General features: G+C 38.5%; 1 protein-coding gene across 1 annotated transcript in view; it reads right to left on the bottom strand.

Moving 5' to 3' along the window:
* The window catches only part of LOC133540966 (low-density lipoprotein receptor-related protein 8-like), a 193,804-nt gene that overhangs the window by 73,051 nt on the left and 96,583 nt on the right, over positions 1 to 24,170 (bottom strand). Inside the window, exons 4-6 of the mRNA XM_061884050.1 lie at positions 18,962 to 19,336; positions 10,903 to 11,025; positions 5,407 to 5,529 (exon numbers count right to left, since the gene is read on the bottom strand). Coding sequence (XP_061740034.1) covers positions 5,407 to 5,529; positions 10,903 to 11,025; positions 18,962 to 19,336 — 621 coding nt within the window. The remainder of the gene's footprint in view (positions 1 to 5,406; positions 5,530 to 10,902; positions 11,026 to 18,961; positions 19,337 to 24,170) is intronic.

A 24,170-nucleotide genomic window follows, 5' to 3' on the forward strand; every position in this document is an offset into this window, starting at 1 on the left:
GTGACAATGTTCATCAGTCAACTCATTGGTGTTAATTTTCAATTTATCAAAATAAAAAATAATATCAAAATCAAATTACAGGATGTTATTTATGTAGTTTGCTAATTTTCCTCGACGGTGCACTAACATCATGTGGTTTTTTTTTTTTTTTTTTTTTTTACATATGTAGCATCATCTAACATGATGGTAAATATTTGCTATTGGGACATCTAGTGGACACATTTAGAACAGCAGTTTCTTTCATTCTGGTCATTTTTATACAGCGCAAACTCATCCCGCGGGCCGTACTTTTGACACCCCTGAACTAAAGGTTTGCGTGTTAAAACATGTTCCAATTTAATTGCGCAAGCAAATCCAATGTATCATGGTTGTGTGCAGAGGACTTGGTCTGTTAAATAAGCAAAATAAAGAGCGCAACCCATTTAGTGTCTGTCTTCATGTATATGCAGAATGTGTCCTGGGCATGACGTTAAAGTGCATCCGGCAGTGGACTCTCCTCTATGGGGTCTTGGGGCACAAGGAGGTTAACCCCTTTACTACTGTTACCCCAGGTGGCCCTTGGCCCCCTAGCCAGGGATACAGTGAAGACCTCAACGGCGGAGCAGGTGGAAAACGGTAGATGTAAGAACCACCACAACGGCTGCGATGGCGGAAGAAGGCACCTCCACACCCATGTGGGCCCAGTTATGGGGAAATAACAACCCAAGATCTCAACAGTGGAACAGGCGGAGGATGATTGCTAACCCTATGGAGCGTCACAACGGCTGGGATTGCGGATGAAGGCTGCAGCAGAAAAGGGTCCCCAGTTGTCTTGGACTCCATGCCACTGGATCCTGACCCGGATTTGTCAAGGATCGTGTGGTGACTGTCTGTGCACTAATCTCCCCATGTTAAACAAAGTAACACATGGGTATCCTCCATAAAGGGATACCCCCTACCAAGAGGATCATCATACTTGCTTTGAGTGACTGCCGATGATGATGATGATGATGATATGCAAAATATAAGCTGATCATCAAAATGCTCACAATACTGAGAGCAGGAGATGCAAATATACTCATTTATTACTTGTAATTTGATTTATCAGGACTAAAACTGTTCTGTGGGCACTATTTTGCATCTATGTTTAGTAGTTCATAGAAACTGACACGGACAAAACATGAGGGAAAGAATATTCTTTGTGTTCGTGTCAACATATTTATGTTGTCAGAAATAAAAATATTAGACGTAACGTCTGGTCAGCAATATTATTTTATAATTGTATAGCTGCTCGATGACTAAAAAGGCTGATTAAAACACATTTATTTGATTCTGATTTTGGTGACTGCTGGCGTTCTCTTTTTAACGCGGTTTGTTTTTTGATATGGGAATTTTTTTATTTTATAATATAATATAAATACTATATTAAAAAAAAATCATCTAACGATACGTGCTTATACACTGTTTTGGATGGGTTTTGAAATTCAAAGTTAAAGTTAAAGTACCAATGATTGTCACCCACACTCTTGGTGTGGCGAAATTATTCTCTGCATTTGACCCATCACCCTCGACCACGCCCTGGGAGGTGAGGGGAGCAGTGGGCAGCAGCGATGCCACGTCAGGGAATCATTTTTGGTGATTTTACCCCAAATTCCAACCCTTGATGCTGAGTACCAAGCAGGAAAGGAATGAGTCCCATTTTTATAGTCTTTGGTATGAGTCGGCCGGGATTTGAAATCACATCCTACCGATCTCAGGGCGGACACTCTAACCACTAGGCCACTGAGTAGGTTATGACAAGATGCCACAACGAGGTGTACATATTTATTTGGACATTAAGTCCAAAACACAAAAATTTTGAATAAATTATTATTTTAATCAACAGTAAACTTGGCATGTGCACAACAATGTAGTGTGACATACAGTGACATAAATGCTGATAAAAACTGATTTTTTTAATGCAAACTCAAACACAATTATTTAACCAAAACCAAAAACTACTGGGGTCAATATTATTAGCCCTCCTGATGCTAATAGCAGTAGTGTGTCCTTTTTGCTGGGTAACTGCCTGCAATCTTGTGTTATAGTTATAGTTGTATTATAGTCTCACACACGTCTCTTCAGCTATCCCAGCCTATTATTCTTTGGCAAACCTCTCAAGGTCCCCCAGATTTGAGGGCCTTCTGCAGTCTTCAATTCTCCCAAAAGATTCTTGACAGGATTCAAGTCAGGTCTTTCTGTCGGCCATACAATAACATTCACTTTGGCCTTCTGGAAGTAGTTATTTACCAGGAGTGATGTATATTTTGGGTCGACTCATACCCAGTTTTGCTGCTGACTGCATGAGGTTTTCCTCCAAGGTCTTCTAATATCCTCCTTTCTTCAGGATTCCTTCCATCTCGACAAGATTCCCAGTTCTAAATGCCTTGACGCATCCCCACAGCGTAATGCTCCCACCGCCATGTTTCACTGTGGTGACCATGTTCATGACCATGGGTTGCATTCCTCTCCCTTCTTTCTCCAATCAAAAGCAGTGTCTTGATGGCCAAAGAGCTCTAGTTATGTTTTATCTAACAAAAGATATGCGTCCAGTATGCATACCGGTAGTCTTTCTCTAGGTTGTCCTTTGTATGCTTCAGTCTGGCTCAAAGGTGTCTTTATTGCAGAAGTGGACTTTTTTTTGGTCTGCAGCCCCGCAGTCCATTCCTAGGCTCCAGTGATTGTCTTCTTTGAGACTATAATTCCAGACTTGGCCAAGTCATTCACTGGTGTCTTGGCATTTGTTCTGAGGTCATGAGACACATCTTTCACTCACTTTAATTCCACAGTCTCTGAAATATTTCCTTTCCTACCTCTGCCAGGCATGTTTTGTACCATGTGGCTACCTTTGAATATCTTAATGATACTTCTCACTCCAGTTCTTGACACTAGACAACGCAGTGATAACCTTGTGTAAGCATCTCGTTCTTAGTATGCATCAATGATTATTTGCCTTTAGTCTAAACTGATTTATTTAGTTTTTGGCATGATGCTTTCTGAGTCCTGAATCATCCAGCGTGAACGGAATCTTCTGCTCTGCGCTACAGGTCTCAAATACAGAGTCTGTGTTCACTATAGACTTAATTTAGGTTTGATCAATCAGAGAAGATGGCTTCAAATACTTGATGTCTGTCAGACTCATGGGAGATTTTAAGAGGGCTAATGATTTTGACTGGTCACTTTTGTTTTTTGTGAAACAACTTCCTGTGTGCAAAAAAAATATTTGAAGCATCCAAAATGAAAGTAGGTTGCTTGGAAAAGATGTGTTGAAAATTAATTGCTATATATAACAGCACAAAAATGACATTTTAATGAGGGGTGGGCAAACAATTCCGTCCTCAAATGTGTGTGTGTATCACAATATATACAAACCCCGTTTCCATATGAGTTGGGAAATTGTGTTAGATGTAGATATAAACAGGATACAATGATTTGCAAACCATTTTCAACCCATGTCCCGTTGAATATGCTACAAAGACAACATATTTGATGTTCAAACTGATTAACATTTTTTCTTTGCAAATAATCATTAACTTTAGAATTTGATGCCAGCGTATATATATATATATCTATATATCTCTCTCTCTCTCTCTCTATATATATATATATATATATATATATATAAATAAATATATATATACATACACATCTATATATACACACATATATGTATATTCATATATATATATATATATATATATATATATATATATATATATATATATATATATATATATATATATATGTTCATCTTTCAAATCTTGCAATATTCTCAAAAAGCAGGCTATGAATATGATTGAAGATTCATATCCAATACCTATTATCTAGACCAGTGGTTCTCAACCTTTTTTCAGTGATATACCTCCTGTGAACATATTTTTAATTCGAGTACCCCCTAATCAGAGCAAAGCATTTTTGGTTGAAAAAAAAGAGATACTGACGTAAAATACAGCACTATGTCATCAGTTTCTGATTTATTAAATTGTATAACAGCGCAAAACATTGCTAATTTGTAGTGGTCTTTCTTGAACTATTTGGAAAAAAAGATATAGAAATAACTAAAAACTTGTTGAAAAATAAACAAGTGATTCAAAGATTTGTACACATAGAAGTAATCATTAACTTAAAGTGCCCTCTTTGGGGATTGTAATAGAGATCCATCTGGATTCATCAACTTAATTCTAAACATTTCTTTACAAAAAAAGAAATCTTTAACATCAATATTTATTGAACATGTCCACAAAAAATCTAGCTGTCAACACTGAATACTGCACTGTTGCATTTCTTTTCACAGTTTATGAACTTACATTCAAATTTTGTTAAACTATTATTCAATAAATACATTTATGAAGGATTTTAGAATCGATGCTATGTTTAGATTATTTAAAAAAAAATCTTACCTACCCCTTGGCATACCTTCAAGTACTCCCAGGGGTACGCGTACGCCCATTTGAGAACCACTGATCTAGACCACAAGGAAGTGTTTTAAATGTTGATTAAAATCATCATATAGGTCTTTCCTACACAGTTTAAATGTGGTCTTAGATTTTTTCCCTGGGTAACTTGCATAGTTTGCCCTTTTTTACAGCACTCCTCCCATTTTAATTGTTTCTCATATTTTCCTGCACTTTATCTTTGATATAAAAGAAACCCCCGACAACACACGTAAACATCGGCGTAACACATCAAGTCGCAGATAAATCCGGCCTTCAAAATAAACGCACGCTGGCAAAATAACAAGGTTGCACCACAGAAGTCAGTCGGGCTTTTCCACCAGCACATCCCCACAGACTGGAAATATAAAGCTTCATTACCCATCATTTAAAAAAAAAATTCTCGTATTTTCTGGAAGGAATAATTGGAGATGCTGAAATAATTATGTGGTTTCAGGACAATGTGATGATGGTGAATATCTACCAGCCGCTACATCATACAAGCCGCAAATGTGTAATTTAGCATGAACATTTCATGACCCTGTATACTTTTTCTCAACTGCAGCGTCGTTGGCATTGACTGGGATGTTAGATCCGTGCTTGAAGCTTGCTAAAGGCTAATTATCGATGGTGTGTGGATAATCTGCGTGGCTCCTAATGGGCAATGCAGTCTGATCACATTTCCCTGTCTAAGCTCGCACTCGAGGGCACAGGCGCTTGGCTCTTTGATCATAACAACGCAGTTGAGAAATGTCCTGATTTAGTCTGCCTTGATCAAATTAAGCTCCTCTTATCAGCAAGAGTGACCGCCCACATTAAAAGAAGTTGATGATGCCTGGAAGTGAATGTGTTAATCAGTAGCACTACGCTGGCTCGGTAATACATGAAGCGTCACGACCTCTCAGGATAATCCAGTATTTGCATGACTGTTTGTATTTGCGAGACAGGATCTTACCGCACTCCTTCATGGGTTCATCAGACCAGTCCTTGCAGTCTTTTACGTTGTTACACACCTTGCTGCTGTCGATACACTCCCCGTTCTTACAGCGAAAGTGCCTTGGCCCCTCGCACTTTGTAACTGTCAACACACACGTGATATCCAGTTTTATGCTGATGCACAAATAAAAGAAACGTAAAACAGGCCAGACAAAAAGTCACTTTTTTAAATTGGGTAAATGCTTCATAAAGATTATTTATTGCTTTTTGTATTTTTACATGCAATTTATACGAGAAAACAGGATCTGGTAAAGCAAAAAAACAGCAATACGATACATTATATTGTTTTAATTGTTAAGAACACTTTACATTTTACATACGTCCGACACTGATTGTTATTTATTACTTTGGTACTCTTGTCTTGTTCTGTATATTGTACAGTATTTTGTGTTTCTATAGTGTTTTGTGTATTGTACAGGATTGCCTATTATTTTTATTGGATAATTTCAATTGTTAGTTCTGTATCAAAATGGATACATGGATGATACAGCAGAGGATTGGGAGAATGTTATGTGGTCAGATGAAACCAAAATAGAACTTTTTGGTATTACCTCAATTTGTTGTGTTTGGAGGAAGAAGAATACTGAGTTGCATCCCAAGAACACCACACCTACTGTGAAGCATGGGGGTGGAAACATCATACTTTGGGGCTGTTTTTCTGCTAAGGGGACAGGACGATTGATCCGTGTTAAGGAAAGAATGAATGGGGCCATGTATCGTGAGATTTTGAGCCAAACCCTCCTTCCATCAGTGAGAGCTTTGAATGGTTGACCAAATACTAATTTTCCACCATAATTTACAAATAAATTCTTAAAAATTCCTACAATGTGAATTCCTGTATTTTTTTTCACATTCTGTCTCTCACAGTTGAAGTGTACCTATGATGAAAATTACAGAACTCTGTCATCATTTTAAGTGGGAAAACTTGCACAATCGGTGGCTGACTAAATACTTTCTTGCCCCACTGTACATACATACATACATACATATACATATATATATATATATATATATATATATATATATATATATATATATATATATATATATATATATATATATTCACACTTTTAAATAGAAGTCAATATACTAACAGAAATGCAGTTTTATTGCCATACGCGAATTTTTTTATTTTTTTCAATGTTTTACTTGAATGTACATCATTTATTTATTCAAAACTTGCTAACAGTTTTATCTAAAGGTCTGGGTGTATTTTGAAGTGAAACACGCACACACACACATGAGTGTGTGAGTGGATCGTGAGGTCGACAGGCGGATCGGTGCCGTGTCTTCAGCATTGCGGACGCTGTATCGATCCGTTGTGGTGAAGAAGGAGCTGAGCCGGAAGGCAAAGCTCCCAATTTACCGGTCGATCTACGTTCCCATCCTCACCTATGGTCATGAGGTTTGGGTTCTGACCGAAAGGACAAGATCACGGGTACAAGCGGCCAAAATTAATTTTCTCCGCCGGTTGGCGGGCCTCTCCCTTAGAGGTAGGTTGAGAAGATCTGTTATCCAAGAGGAGCTTACACTAAAGTCGCTGCTCCTCCACATTGAGAGGAGCCAGATGAGGTGGTTTGGGCATCTGGTCAGGATGCCACCCGAACGCCTCCCTAGGGAGATGTTTCGGGCACGTCCGACCGGTAGGAAGCCACGGGGAAGACCCAGGACACATTGGCAAGACTATGTCTCCCGGCTGGACTGGTAACGCCTCGGGAGGAGCTGGAGGAAGTGGCTGGGGAGAGGGAAGTCTGGGCTTCCCTGCTTTGGCTGCTGCCCCCGCAACCCGACCTCGGATAAATGGAAGACGATGGATGGATGGACATTCAAAATATATTCCTAATCATTTTCTGCTATTTATAACCTCCTCCATTTATATCCTAATCTATTTAAAATACAAATTTACACACTACCATTTTTGTGTTACTCAGTGGGCTAAATCTGGGATGACAAGAAATAAGTATTGGTATGACAATAAAATTCCTTGAATTCTTGAACATGTACACAAAACACAAATACTGTATCATGAATGACAACAATGGAGTATAATTAAATGTTGATATTTTGTTTCACTCCTACTTAAAAGGGAATCAGAGACTTCCTAGATTGTCTTACTGACAGAGGTGGGTAGAGTAGCCAGAAATTGTACTCAAGTAAGAGTACTGTTACTTTAGAGATGTATTACTCACGTAAAAGTAAGGAGTAGTCACCCAAATATTTACTTGAGTAAAAGTAAAAAGTATGTTGTGAAAAAACTACTCAAGTACTGAGTAACTGATATGTAACCTATTCGTTTAATGATGACGGCAACAAGTAATGCACAAAAACATAAAAATAGCAATGAACAAATTCAGAGCCATGAATATCTCTTAAGCAACTAAAACAATAATATATATTAAATAATATATATTTGGTTTTACACTGTATTGAAAATAAAATAGAAAATGAATTTTACCTTTGCAATCTCATTATACTATTGGCTAAGTTTTATATTCATAAATGTAAGTTTCTCAATACCCGACCTGTTTTTGTGCATTTAAAAAAATATTTAGAACTCTATATTAAAACATTCCTCTAGCAACCAAAAAGCTGTGAAAAGGATGATAGTGTGTTCCAAATTTAAGTTGTTTACTGAGATTGAGTGAGCCTTTGGCTTTGCACTTTGTTTATTTTATATATATATATTTTTTTTTTTTGCATTTTATTTTAGTTACTTTGAATTTACAACCCCATGGCGCTGTTTTGTACGGTTTTTATACTGTTTTGTACTGTTTTTGTACTTACTTTGATTATTATTTTCAACTGTTTGGAAATGTTGAAATTTAGTGTGCAGGTAATCATGTGACCGCCTGGCTCTGTTTGATTGGTGAAACGGAGTCAAATGCAGAGGTGGGTAGTAATGCGCTACATTTACTCTACTTAAGTAATTATTGGGATAAATTGTACTTCTAAGAGTAGTTTTTATGCAACATACTTTTACTTTTACTTGATTATATTTATAGAAAAGAAACGCTACTTTTACTCCGCTCCATTTATCTACATTCAGCTCGTTACTCGCTACTTTTTTTATCGATCTATTAATATTTGTTTTGGTTTTTCAAAGTAGGATATACGCATGCCTGCGTTCCACCAATCACATGTAGTGACTGGTGACGTTGGACCAATCAAACAGAGCCAGACGGTCAAGTGACCGTCAAACGTCGAATCCGACTTAAAAAAGTTGAAAAACTTATTGGGGTGTTACCATTTAGTGGTCAATTGTTCGAAATATGTACTGTACTGTGCAATCTACTAATAAAAGTTTAAATCAATCAATCAAAAGTTTAAAGGAAAAAAGACACTTTTTATTTCAACTGTACTTACTGTCAAAAGCCTAAAGACTGATCGCACAGTTCCTGTCTTCACAATAAAAGTGCCGCTCCATCGCGCCTGCGCTAACAAAATAAGAGTCTCCGAAAGCCAGCGCAAACAAGCTAGCAAGCTACGGAGTTTGCCGCCAATGTATTTATTGTAAAGTGTATAAAAACGAATATGGAAGCTGGACAAATAAGATGCCAAAAACCAACGACTTTCATTTGGTATTAGACGGAAAGGAATAACTTTTTTTCTCCTCCATTTTAAAACGTGGACGTTTTCAGCACTATACTGTCTGATTCCAATCAATGCAAGTCATCAGAATCAGGTAATACACCAACTTATATTCTTGTCTTCATGAAAGATAGGAATCTATGTGTTAAACATGCATGTATGTAAAACACCTTTAACATGTCAACAAAAACGGCAAATAAAATAAATATAAATGATAAATGATAAATGATAAATGGGTTGTACTTGTATAGCGCTTTTCTACCTTCAAGGTACTCAAAGCGCTTTGACACTACTTCCACATTTACCCATTCACACACACATTCACACACTGATGGAGGGAGCTGCCATGCAAGGCGCCAACCAGCAACCATCAGGAACAAGGGTGAAGTGTCTTGCTCAGGACACAACGGACGTGACGAGGTTGGTGCTAGGTGGGATTTGAACCAGGGACCCTCGGGTTGCGCACGGCCACTCTCCCACTGCGCCACGCCGTCCCTATTATATACTGTATATATATATATATATATATATATATATATATATATATATATATATATATATATATATATATATCCATCCATCTCCTACTGCTTATTTCCTTTTGAGGTCGCGGGGGGCGCTGGCACCTATCTCAGCTACAATCGGGCGGAAGGCGGTGTACACCCTGGACATATTAATATATATGATATGTGTGTGTATGTATATGATATGTGTGTGTATGTATATAGGAGGTAGATCACCTCGACTTGGTCCTTTATGAAATAATTGATTGACGTTGAAAAACTTATTGGGGTGTTACCATTTAGTGGTCAATTGTACGGAATATGTACTGTACTGTGCAATCTACTAATACAAGTTTCAGTCAATCAATCAATCAATGCCTACTGAGGCTATGGTGCAGTTAAGTTATTGTGGCTGAATTTGCCTTTTTATATTTTAATGTATTATTATTTAATATGTATTATTGTTTTAGTTGCTTAAGAGATATTCCTGGCTCTGAATTTGCTCATTGCTATTTTTATGTTTTTGTGCATTATTTGTTCCCATAATGAGGTTACTCATCAGTTACTCAGTACTTGAGTAGTTTTTTCACAACATACTTTTTACTTTTACTCAAGTAAATATTTGGGTGACTACTCCTTACTTTTACTTGAGTAATAAATCTCTAAAGTAACAGTACTCTTACTTGAGTACAGTTTTTGGCTACTCTACCCACCTCTGGTCAAACGTCACCATTGACTGCATTTGATTGGTGAAACGCAGGCATTTGATAGATCCTAATTTAAAGGTATGTCTGACAAACAAAAACAAACAAAGCGTGCATCAACAGATCGATAAAAATCAGATAAATGGAGCGGAGTAAAAGCAGCGTTTCTTCTCTATAAATATACTCAAGTAAAAGTATGTTGCATTAAAACTACTCTTAGAAGTACAATTTATCCCAAAATATACTCAAGTAGATGTAACGGAGTAAATGTAGCACGTTACTACCCACCTCTGTTTTACTGATGATACAAAGTTTGTATGTTTAATGACATTTTGAAGGTTTGTTTTACACTTTTTTTTTATGCTCAAAACATTTCTTTGTATTTGTTTATTGTATCTGTCTGCTTCGTCATATGCGTCATTAAATGTAAAACCAGATTACGACGCTAACCAGTGAAGCCATGTGCCGTCATGTGTTCCTTTTTTTTATAGGGCTTATATATTTCATATACATACTTTAAGGGTAGCTCAAGTGAGATAAGAGACTACAAAACACAATTGCAAGTACAAAAGTATGTCACTATTAATCGCATGCTGATTTTAGGACATGCTTTATCTAAGTGGCATTATTTTTCTTTATTTTCTGTGGCGTGCTTCTTACCGTTGACACAGCCGGCTTCATCACTGTAGTCTGGACAGTCGTGGACTTTATTGCACTGTTTGGTGCCGTGGATACAGGAACCATCGCCACACTGGAACTCATCAGGTCGACATGTGAGCACGGCTGGGGGAACATAACAGACAAATATTAAAGGTAGCAACACATTTTACATTTGTTATTAAAGATGTGTATTCACTTTAAAGAAATCATTAATACAGTTGGGAAGGGATTCCTTTGGCCCTTTTCCTGGCTGAGTCTTGCGTAAGAGGAAAGGCTGGGTTAATCATTTTGCAACGCAGTCTGTTGAAAACGATTGGAAAGTGCCATTCTACAAACCCCGTTTCCATATGAGTTGGGAAATTGTGTTAGATGTAAATATAAATGGAACACAATGATTTGCAAATCATTTTCAACCCATATTCAGTTGAATATGCTACAGAGACAACATATTCGATGTTTAAACTGATAAACGTTTTTTTTTTTTTGCAAATAATCATTAACTTTAGAATTTGATGCCAGCAACACGTGACAAAGAAGTTGGGAAAGGTGGCAAAAAGTACTGATGAAGTTGAGGAATGCTCATCAAACACTTATATGAAACATACCACAGGTGTGCAGGCTAATTGGGAACAGTTGGGTGCCATGATTGGGTATAAAAGCAGCTTCCATGAAATGCTAAGTCATTCACAAACAAGGATGGGGTGAGGGAAACCAATTTATAAGCAAATTGTCGAACAGTTTTAGAACAACATTTCTCAATGAGCTATCGCAAGGATTTTAGGGGTTTTACCATCTACGGTCCGTAAAATCCTCAAAAAGTTCAGAGAATCTGGAGAAATCACTGCACTTACGCGATGATATTACGGACTTTTGATCCCTCAGGCGGTACTGCATCAAAAACCGACATCAGTGTGTAAAGGATATCACCACATGGGCTCAGGAACACTTCATGAAAGCACTGTCAGTAACCACAGTTGCTCGCCACATCTGTAAGTGCAAGTTAAAACTCTACTATGCAAAGCCAAATCCATTTATCACTAATATCCTGAAACGCCGTCGGCTTGGCTGGGCCCGAGCTCATTTAAGATGGACGGATGCAAAGTCGAAAGGTGTTCTGTGGTCTGACGAGTCCACATTTTAAATTATATTTGGAAACAGAGGACGTGGTGTCCTCCAGAACAAAGAGGAAAATAATCATTCGGATTGTTATAGGCGCAAAGTTCAAAAGCCAGCATCTGTGATGGTATGGGGGTGTATTAGTGCCCAAGGCATGGGTAACTTACACATCTGTGAAGGCACCATTAATGCTGAAAGGGCCATACAGGTTTTGGAGCAACATATGTTGTCATCCAAGCAAAGTTATCATGCTTATTTCTTGCTTATTTCAGCAAGACAGGTGTTCCAACACTGTGCCTTCGTAAAAAAAGAGTGCAGGTACTTTCCTGGCCCGCCTGCAGTCCAGACCTGTCTCCCATCGAAAATGTGTGGTGGATTATGAAGCGTAAAATACGACAGCGGAGACCCCGGACTGTTGAACGACTGAAGCTCTACATAAAACAAGAATGGGAAAGTATTCCACTTTCAAAGCTTCAATAATTAGTTTCCTCAGTTCTCAAATGTTTATTGAGTGTTTTTAAAAGAAAAGATGATGTAACACAGTGGTGAACATGTCCTTTCCCAACTACTTTGGCACGTGTTGCAGCCATGAAATTCTAAGTTAAGTATTATTTGCAAAAAAATATCGTGTATGAGTTTGAACTTCAAATATCTTGTCTTTGTAGTGCATTCAAATGAATATGGGTTGAAAAGCATTTGCAAATCATCGTATTCCGCTTATATGTACATCTAACGCAATTCCCCAACTCATATGGAAATGGGGTTTGTACATAGCAACTGATGCTTTGGTCAAAGTTGGAATTGCCACAAAACACACTTTGAGATATTCAACACTCCCCCATTTGTCACGTTTCATGTGTCGGGTAAACGGTGATGAATGGGGCCTTATGAATCCTCTTCCTACTGTATTATAGGGCCTCTAACCGGGCCTGCTCCAACAGCAACAAGTATGTTCATTAAATGTATTACCTCTTTAAAGTGCTGTTTAATTACTCATACAGGGTGTTTGGGAGTTGTCTCTGCCATGGGAGGCGAACATAATCGATTCTTATACAAACCGTACTTCCATTAAAGGGCAAAGCTGTAGGGATAAAAGGTGTCCCAATATTTCAATACGTGTGTCTATTAGTGTCTACTAATACCAGTTTAGCATAGACATTCAGAAATGCTGGATGAATGTTGTGGGATATGTACACCTGTGTTAGATGTCCTCAGTCTCTTGCCAAACTGGACCCGAGCTCAGTGAATTAAAGCCAATCGACAAGAAAAATACTCATCATCCTTTCATGGTTATTTATTACCTGCTGATTGTAATCATCAAAATTCAAAATCTCCCTACTAACTCCCAAGTGCCTCCATGGAAATTCCCCCGTCTACCTCAAAGAACTGCTCACCCCCAAATCCTCCACACGACACCTCCGCTCCAAACAGGCTAATCTCCTCCAACCTCCAAGGATAAAGCTACGAACTATGGGAGACCGGGCTTTCTGCTCCGCTGCTCCCAGTCTGTGGAACGCTCTCCCTGACCACCTGAGTGCAAATCAGACTGTGGATGCTTTTAAAGGCCTACTGAAACCCACTACTACCGACCACGCAGTCTGATAGTTTATATATCAATGATGAAATATTAACATTGCAACACATGCCAATACGTCCTTTTAAGTTTACTAAATTGCCATTTTAAATTTCGCGCGAAGTATCCTATTGAATACGTCGGTATGATGACACGTATGATGACGCGTGCGGGTGACGTCTCGGATTGTAGCGGGCATTTTTTTCCAGCCCGATCCAAGCTATAAGTAGTCTGCTTTAATCGCATAATTACACAGATTCTGGACATCTGTGTTGCTGAATCGTTTGCAATTTGTTTAATTAATAATGGAGAAGTCAAAGAAGAAAGATGTAGGTGGGAAGCGGTGTATTGCAGCTGCCTTTAGCAACACAAACACAGCCAGTGTTTCCTTGTTTACATTCCCGAAAGTGAAGCTTTACTATGGAACGGAGCGGTCAAGCAAACATGGTCAACCGGCAGGTTTCTGTGAGAAAATTGTGGTAATAAGTCGGCTCTTACCGTAGACATGAGCGGAGCTTGCGTCCTCCTGCAGATGAGGACTCTCTTACCTCCTCCCACCGGAGGGACTGGCGGTCACCAGACCCGTGGCCTCACCCCTCAGACTTTCAGGCACCATATAATCTCACTAAAACACTAGTAACACAATAAGCAGATAAGGGATTTTCCAAAATTATCTTAGTAAATGTGTCTAATAACATCTGAATCGCTCCCACTACCCTCGCTTTTTTTTTTTTTTTACCTAGTCCTTCACTCTCACTATCCTCATCCACAAATCTTTCATCCTCGCTCAAATTAATGGGGAAATTGCCGCTTTCTCGGTCCGAATCGCTCTCGCTGCTGGTGGCTATGATTGTAAACAATGTGAGGATGTGAGGAGCTTCACAACCCGTGATGTCACGCGCACATCGTCTGCTACTTCCGGTACAGGCAAGGCTTTTTTATTAGCGACCAAAAGTTGCGAACTTTATCGTAGATGTTTTCTACCAAATCCTTTTAGCAAAAATATGGCAATATCGCGAAATGATCAAGTATGACACATAGAATGGACCTGCTATCCCCGTTTGAATAAGAAAATCTCATTTCTGTAGGCTTTTAAAAAAGGCTTAAAAACCCTTCTTTTAAAAAAGCCTTTTTATAGATATGCATGCTGGTTCTAGCTATTGGGCTGTTTCTAGTTTTATATTTTATTTATTTATTTATTATCATTATTATAATAACTACTATTTTTTTACACTGTGGCTCTTTGAGGTTGTTTGCTCAACGTAAAGTTATTTTTTACAAATAAAATGTATTATTATTATCAATTATTTTGATTAATATTGCCTTGCTTCCAGCAAAATCTGTTTTCTATTTGTTGCACACATCTCATTTGCATCTAATATGCGTAGTTTGCATTAGAAATAACTCATTCGTAGGTCGTGAAATATAATACAACCGAAAAAAAGGGGATATATTTCTGCAATTAATAAGTTCAAAAGATGCAGCCGGGGAGAACAAGGTGCATATGCGCGGTGATTATCTCATTGCTTCTTTCACAGCTCTCCTAGCTTAGGCAATCATTTTAAACTACTAAATATCATTTGGCACGTACCTCCAACCTCCCCCAACTAATGCAACTATTATGAGAAGGCTTTTAGACACAGCTAAAATTATACCATCATTAATTTGCAATCTGGGTTAGTTTGGCACGTTTTGAACCACAACCCAAATACCAAAAAACAAACAAAAAAAAACAAAAACATCACAGGTTGTTCATTAATGAACAACCTGTGTCATTAGTCAAAATTATTTTGCATTTGTCAAAACAGATGATACACAAATTAATATAACAATCAAAAAAGATTTCTTTGATGACTACACACTGCAAACTTGGCAGATGGGGTCCGGTATTGTGCAATTAGTTCTCCATTTGATGTTACGAGTGCAGGTATGTTGGCCACATCTGCTACATGACACTCAGTCCCCCTGCGTCCATATTTGTCTTTGTGTTGCGTGAGGCTGCCATCATCTCTACGAACGGTGAAGAGGACACCAGATGGGCTTTATGCTTCATAAAAGGACCTCCCACTCGTGCACATAGAGTACAACAAACACGCACTGTTACACAAGCACTATCGGCTTCACTGCTTTTCCAGATACTACAGTTGCATAGCAACCCAAATCTCGCATCATAATTACAAAGTTAGCATTGAGGTTTCTTCCACTGGAAACACAACAAGAGTCATTACTTTTCCCTATTAAATGCTCCAACATATACTGTAATTTGGGCTGAGTAGTGGCTTCACAATATGTATCATGATAAGATACAGTACTATATAATCATTACTTTCTGTGTGTTGGTTTTCGGTAAATGTTTTTTTTTAATTCAGTGCAAAACTTATTAACACTGATTAGAGTAAACTAATCTAAACTTTTAAAAAAGCTCCAAAGGGGTCAGTGCCCAACCAGACATAAACGTCATTGCGAGTCACTACATATGTCCAAAAGTAAACTTACTTTTTCATTACAATTAACTAGTGTTGTTAAATTTTGGTACCGGTACCAAAATTATTTCAATACGTTTCTAAATAAGGGGGACCACAAAAAATGTCCTTATTCGCTTTATATTAACAAATAATCTTAGGGGTACATAAACATATGTTTCTTATTTCAAGTATGTCCTTAAAAAAATAGTGAACATACAAGACAACCTGTCTTTTATTAGTAAGTAAACAAACAAACAAAGTCTCCTAAATTAGCTGCTGACGTATGCAGTGACATATTGTGCCATTTTTTCCATTCCATTATTTTGTCAACATTATTATGGACAAGTGGTACAAAATGAATTATTAATCTACTTGTTCATTTACAGGACTGTCTCAGAAAATTAGAACATTCTGATAAAGTCATTTATTTTCCATAATGCAACCAAAAAACATGAAAATGTCATGCATTCTGGATTGGTTACACATTAACTGAAATATTGCAGGCCTTTTATTATTTTAATATTGCTGATTATGGTATATAGCTTAAGAAAACTCAAAAATCCTATCTCAAAAAATTAGAATATTTCCTCAGACCAAGTAAAAAAAAAGATTTATAACAGCAAAACAAAATCTTAAACTTTTGAAAATGTCAATTAATGCACTCAGTACTTGGTTGGGAATCCTTTTGCACGGATTACTGCATCAATGCGGCGTGGCATGGAGCCAATCAGCCTGTGGCATTGCTGAAGTGTTATGGATGCCCAGGATGCTTCAATAGCGACCTTTAGCTCATTTGCATTATTGGGTCTGGTGTCTTCCAGCTTCCTCTTCACAATACCCCACAAATTCTCTATGAGGGTCAGGTCAGGGGAGTTGGCAGGCCAATCGAGGAGAGTAATGCCATGGTCAGTACACCAGTTACTGGTGGTTTTGGCACGGTGGGCAGGTGCCAGATCATGCTGGAAAATGAAATAATCATCTCCATAGAGCTTTTCAACAGATACAGCAACAATATCCGTATTCCCACTGCTGAACTCAAGACAACGGAAGAAGTGTCTGACTTGGGCTATGGAAAAGAAGCACTGGACAGTTGCAGAGTGGTTCAGAGTCCTGTTTTCAGACGAAAGCAAGTTTTGTATTTCATTTGGAAGTCAAGGGACTAGAGTCTGGAGGAAGACTGGAGAGGAGCAAAATCCAAGTTGCTTGAAATCCAGTGTGAAGTTCCCACGGTCAGCAATGGTTTGGGGAGCCATGTCAGCTGCTGGTGTCGGTCCACTGTGTTTCATCAAGTCCAGAGTCAATGTAGCTGTGTACCAAGAGATTTTAGAGCACTACATGCTTCCATCTGTTGAAAAGCTATATGGAGATGATGATTTCATTTTCCAGCGTGATCTGGCACCTGCCCACAGTGCCAAAACCACCAGTAACTGGTGTACTGACCATGGCATTACTGTCCTCGATTGGCCTGCCAACTCCCCTGACCAGAACCCCATAGAGAATTTTTGGGGTATTGTGACGAAGAAGGTGAAAGAAAACAGACCCAATCATGCAAATGAGCTGAATGCCGCGATTGAAGCATTCTCGGCATCCAAAACACCTCAGCAATGCCACAGACTGATTGCCTCCACGCCACGTCGCATTGATGCAGTAATCCGTGCAAAAAGATTCCCAACCAAGTACTAAGTGCATTAATTGACATTTTCAAATGTTTGAATTTGTTTTGCTGTTCTAAATCTTTTTTTTTTTACATGGTCTGAGGAAGTATTCAAATTTTTTGAGATAGGATTTCTGAGTTTTCTTAAGCTGTATGCCATAATCAGCCATTTTAAAATAATAAAAGGCTTGCAATATTTCAGTTGATGTGCAATGGATACAGAATGTATGACATTTTCATGTTTTTAGTTGCATTCCAGAAAATAAAGGACTTTATCATCCATCCATCCATTTTCTACCGCTTATTCCCTTTTGGGGTCGCGGGGTACACCCTGGACAAGATGCCACCTCATCGCAGGGCCAACACAGATATACAGACAACATTATCACAATATTGTAATTTTCTGAGACAGTCCTGTACTGTTAATATCTGCTTACTTTCTCTTTTAACATGTTCTATCTACACTTCTGTTGAAATGTCATAAAATCATTTATTCTTTTATTGTTTGGATGCTTTACATTAGTTTTGGATGATACCAAAAATTTGGGCATCGATCCTGATTTTATAAACATAATCTAAATAAAAGAAAAGCGAAAAAGATGTTGTGATGCCAAAAAATATCGACGTAATCATAGTAGTATTGACTAGATACGCTACTGTACTTGGTATCATTACAGTGGATGTTAAGTGTAGATCTACCAATCACATTCGTTTACATTTTGACGCCGGTGAGCTACGGTGTGTAGTGAAGCTCAGTGGCGGATAATAATCTATACTAAACTCCAAACAAAACAGGACAATGGCATGACAATATACAAATAAACAATCTATTCCTCGTCCTGCACGGATGATACTTGTAAGAAATTTAATTTATTCATCGCCATGGCGGCGAGAATTAGTCATTTACAATTAGCTAAAACACTGGACGTTTGCCGCTAGCTAGCTAGCCATGTCTTAAAACATCTCTTCCGGTAGGTTTCAGTGTTAAAACTTCACCTTAATCGTTAGGTTTTAAGCCAAAAAGCTTCCGTTCTCCCTTTTCTGTCTACACACTGTGTCTGTTTGGTAGTACTTTTTGATTGAGTGCCGCCGAACATGCTCGTGTGCTCGTAATCCACCAATGTCACAACGTGACGACGACGGGGGCGCCGTGGTGTATAGTATTGTACCGAATATGATTCATTAGGATCGCGGTTAAAACTAATACCGGTATACCGTACAACCCGACAATGAACACAAAAGTCTACTTACGACAGTTTGACTCATCGGATTTGTCCTTGCAGTCTGCGTCTCCATCACATTTCCAGTTGATACGGACACACTCTCCACTCCCGCACTGGAACTCGTTCACCATGCACCGAGGTTTCTGGGGTTCGGTTCTCCTGCTGCAGCGCTCCATGGATTCGTCCGACTTATCCTTGCAGTCTGGGTCCCCGTCACAGCTCCACAGTGCCGGGATGCATTCCGAGTCATTGCAGCGGAATTCGTGCTGGTCGCAGCTGGGGACCGAGCACTTTTCTTCATCACTGCCGTCTCCACAGTCGTCGTCGCCATCGCAGACGAAGATTGGCGCTATGCACTTTCCGTTATGGCATTGGAAATCCTTGGATGGACAGGCCTTGGCATCTGCAGGCACATAAATTTGGAGCAAACCGAGGGAGTGAATATTAAATGGGAATGTTTTTGATGAAATACAATGTGTAAATCAGAATTAGAATCAGAATCAGAAATACTTTATTAATCCCCGAGGGGAAATTAATATTTTCAGCACAATCCCATTCAAGATCAGACAAACATTACAGGGAGACAGAACAGGATCGCTGACGGGTCTGCCAACTTCCGGCGCCCCTTACAAAACAGGTGGGATCGTGAGTCTCAGACACAAAGGACCTGAGCAACTAAAATCCAAATACCACACAATAAACAGTGAGCAAACTATATGAAGACAAGGCAACTTGTGCAGACTGCCTCATTTACATGAGGCTTTGTGTGTACTATGCAGCGTTCACCATGGAAACACTCATTTACTGCTCATTCATATTACTATGCTTTTACCTGTGGCATTATTTTTTGGACATTTACAACAGAACAATGAACTCATTTTTTTTTTAGCGTGCTGAAGGCGTGCTCATGGAAGAAGCTTGTCATAAATTGTGTGTTTGTTGGAATGTTTCAGACGTAAGAAAATACATTGTCAGGACTATGACTTGGATTTGTTTTGCTTCTTCGATGCAGAGGGAATTTGGGACGAGCCAGGCGTGAATTAAGGTACATGATGTATTTATTTGTACACTATATTACAAAAAGGGAAAACAAAGGGCGCGCTCAGTGGCGGATAATAATCTATACTAAACTCCAAACAAAGTAGGACAATGGCATGACAATATACAAATAAACAAAAGATACTACCAATGGTACAAAACAAACCAAAAACTTGCACAGAGGCATAAATATAAACCAGATCTTACCTGGCGTGGTCTAATCAATAATCAGCGTGGCAAGGCAAGGTAGGTGCATGGTCATCAGGGTTCGATACAAAGTCCGGTATGTAAAGCAGTAAGCACATGGTACAGCAAGCAAAGTTCCCAGGCCGAGGAACAGAAAACAAATGACTTAAATAGTGACTCTGATGATGAGAAACAGGTGTGAGGCTGAGGACAGGGGCGTGACTTGGAGACCAGGTGGAAACTAATGAGTAACTATGGAAACAAACAAAACCAGGAAGTGCAAAACGGGAAACAAGAGACCAAAAACAAAACATGATCAAACATAAAACTGATTTACAGGCATGACATACATTTTGCAAAACGTTTTTTTTCATATAGGAGATATGCTAATAACAAACGTCATTAAAAACAGGCCGGCAGGCACCAAACGAATAGATTGAATTTGTTTTGATCAGCCTCCTATGTTATCCAGCGGCTGAATAATTATAAAAAAATACCGCGAACCTGAGAGGGGAAAGCAGTAGAAAATGGATGGATGGATATCAGAATCAGAAGCAGATACATTTCATTAATCCCCGAGGAGAATTGCTAAATAGATTATATGACTTAAAAAAACTCCAAAGACATGCACCTGGGGATAGGTTGATTGGCAACACTAAATTGGCCCTAGTGTGTGAATGTGAGTGTGAATGTTGTCTGTCTATCTGTGTTGGCCCTGTGATGAGATGGCGACTTGTCCAGGGTGTACCCCGCCCTCCGCCCGAATGCAGCTGAGATAGGCCCCAGCGACCCCCCACCACCCAAAAGCAACAAGCGGTAGAAAAATGGATGATCTGACTAAAAATTGTATTTTTGACTGTTCAAATATGTTGATTCACATAACATAGGACAGAGCTGCAGTGCCATCACCTCCTTTCTCAAAGCCATTTCTACACAACTGCCAGCTTGCATGTTCTTTCTAGATGTTTTGATAAATCACACTGCGTGTGCTAAATGGCTATATGTGCATTTTCTCCTCCTAGTATTCAGGGAGTTGTGATGTTTAACATATTCATGAAGAGAAATCAGATGTCCCCAGTACCGGTCCATGATGCATTTGCAACCGGGCCGCACAAAACAATTTATAAACACGCATTTTCTTCGACATAACATTCACCTGTCCCATTAGACCAGGGGTCCCCAAACTTTTTGATTCGGGGGCCGCATTGGGTTAAAACAACTTGGCCGGGCTGTAAATATATATGCATATACACTGCAAAAAGTCAGTGTTCAAAAACAAGAAAAACAAATACAAAAATTAGGGGTATTTTATTTGAACTAAGCAAAATTATCTGACAATAGAACAAGAAAATTTGGCTTGTCAAGACTTTCTAAAACAAGTAAAATTAGCTAACCTCAATGAACCCAAAAATGCCTTAAAATAAGTATATCCTCACTAATAACAAGTGCACTTTTTTTTGGTAGATAAAAAAATGACACCTTTTTGCTCAATATGTTGAAAAATATTCTTAAATTAAGAAAATGCTAGTGCCATTATCTTGACATAATGATATGCGCCCGGCAATACATTTCTTGAAACGAGCAAACTTATACTAAAAACTAATTTATTGTTCTTAACGGACAGGCAGCAAGCAACAGCGTGTTACTCTCGGGGTCTCCTAGCAGCTCAGGGAAATCATATTATCTAAAAATGCATTTTTTCCATCGATAACATGACATCATCGCGTGCATATATACAGCCCGGCCCGCGGCCAAATTTATTTTTATTGTAATTTTGAAGAATCTATCTAAATGCGCATGAACTGTATCTGTTCTAAATTGTTTGAAATGTCACATGTTAAATGTTCAAATATTAACTGTCAGTTTGCTGTACTGTGCCAACTGTACTACTATACGAGTACGTATTTTCTATTGTTTCATTGACAATAAAACAGCAAAGTCCATTTGGCTGTCATCTGTTTTAATTATGAGACACAATTGTGTCAACATCATGATTTTTTTACATGCTTGAAATAAGAAATTATTACTTTAAAAAAGTAGTTTTATACTTGTGAGTGCTAATGACACAGCTTTGCAACAGTTGATATTCTAGTTTCAAGCATCTTTTACTCAATATAGGTCATAAAATCTTAACAACAAGTTGTAATATCTAACTGAGATCATTTAGGACCAAACCACTTAGAACAAGTAAAACACTAACATAAAATCTGCTTAGTGAGAAAAATTATCTTATCAGACAGAAAATAAGCAAATATGACCCTTATTTGAGATATTTAATCTTACTTAGATTTCAGTTTTTGCAGTATATATATACATGTGTATATATATAGGCCCGTACTGTATGATAATGGATCGGAAAGGACAGATGATAATATATATATATATATATATATATATATATATATATATATATATATATATATATATATATATATATATATATATATATATTTTTTTTTTTTAACGTGGGACTGTCAGGCTTGGGTTCCATTTTTTTCGTCTGTGTGTGTAGTATTTCCTGTCAGCGCTCTTATTTTGTTGGTTTCCTGTCTTTCTCCCTGAGCGCTGTTTCCCCTCATGGCGTCAATCAGCCCGCTCCTATTTAGACCTGTCTTCCCATCCAGTCAGGGCTGGATTATTGTCGATGTCACCTCTGTATTGTCGCTCCTGTCCTGTCGTGTTGTGTCGTGCCATTGCAGCGTAGCGGTAAGCTATATTTCGGTAGCCGTTTGTAGCTTACTGTCCTTAGTTACCTGCTTTCAATTTGTCTTTTTACTACACATCTGTTTTCCTGCTCGCTACCCGCTAGCTTCCACGCTAGGCCCTTTTGTTTCTGCTAGCTTCCATGCTAAGCTCCTTTTGTTTTCTAGCTCTCATGCTAGCTCTTTTAGTTTGTTATCCGCCTCGTGCGTGTTTTTTGTTGTACCCCTTTTGTTTGGTTTTGTCTTAGTGTTTTATTAAACCATGTTTCCTTACTCAATGCCTGCCTTTTTCTCTGCATCTTGGGGTTCGTCACAAACTAACTCTGACAGGGACTTCCCAAGGGCCGGATTTTGGACGCTGGCGGGCCGGATCTGGTGTGGGGCCCCCTGCACTAGACAGAACAATTAGCTTGTTTATAGATCTATTACAAAACTCCGGATAGGAAGTTGTAGTTTGATCAACATATACAATGTAAATGTATATGCTCCAGATTCTAGCCAATGACTGATTTCCATCTCAACACAAACAAACAAGCCCGGGTCTTCCACAAATTCAGCGTTATTGTGACTTGTATTTTTCCTGTACCTATTATTGCTGTATCTATCTGCCACACGGAGCCGGTCCATGAAAAAAACTTCTGCATTAAATCAAAAAGGTTGGGGACCTCTGCGCTAAACGGATTGCCCTCCTTATAGTGCTCACTTAAGAGATGCAATCTTCTGCGAACATGTTTAGTAGATCAGCTTTGCGTGCGCTATTTAGTTTGCACTTGTGCTAACCTTTAGAAAATCAGTCCGAAAAGGTACATTTTACTTTACAGCCATGTGTCCCAATACTTTTGTCCATACATTGCAGGCTGATCTTTATTTAGACTACTTTTTGCCAACTTCTCCCATCTTCAACTTAAATTAAGTTTGCGCTCGTGCTCCTCTTAGAAGCTGACTCCAGAAGCATGTGGGAGTCGATAAGAGAAATGTGCAAGTTGAAGGACAGATACTTAACTTATCAGAGCATACATTAAAACTCATCGGGGAGGCTGAAATATCGGCAGTAATAAGCTTGTCCCTCCATCTTAGCTGGGAAATTTTGGTTAATGAGTACAGGGAAAATTTCCTCATTCCTCTCAGTCTTTGAGGGTCCCGTGCAAGTCTAAGGACTCTGATCTTTCTTCAACATGGTGACAGATGAAAGATATGTTAAATAATGCACATAGGAGAAACATAAACACAAATCTACTAAAATACAAAGCGCCAAAATGCCAACCTTCAGACAAATATTATCCCACATAAAGTGAATGTGACAGTTAAAGG

Source organism: Nerophis ophidion, linkage group LG22, assembly GCF_033978795.1.
Source record: "Nerophis ophidion isolate RoL-2023_Sa linkage group LG22, RoL_Noph_v1.0, whole genome shotgun sequence".
Classification (NCBI taxonomy): Eukaryota; Metazoa; Chordata; class Actinopteri; order Syngnathiformes; family Syngnathidae; genus Nerophis; species Nerophis ophidion.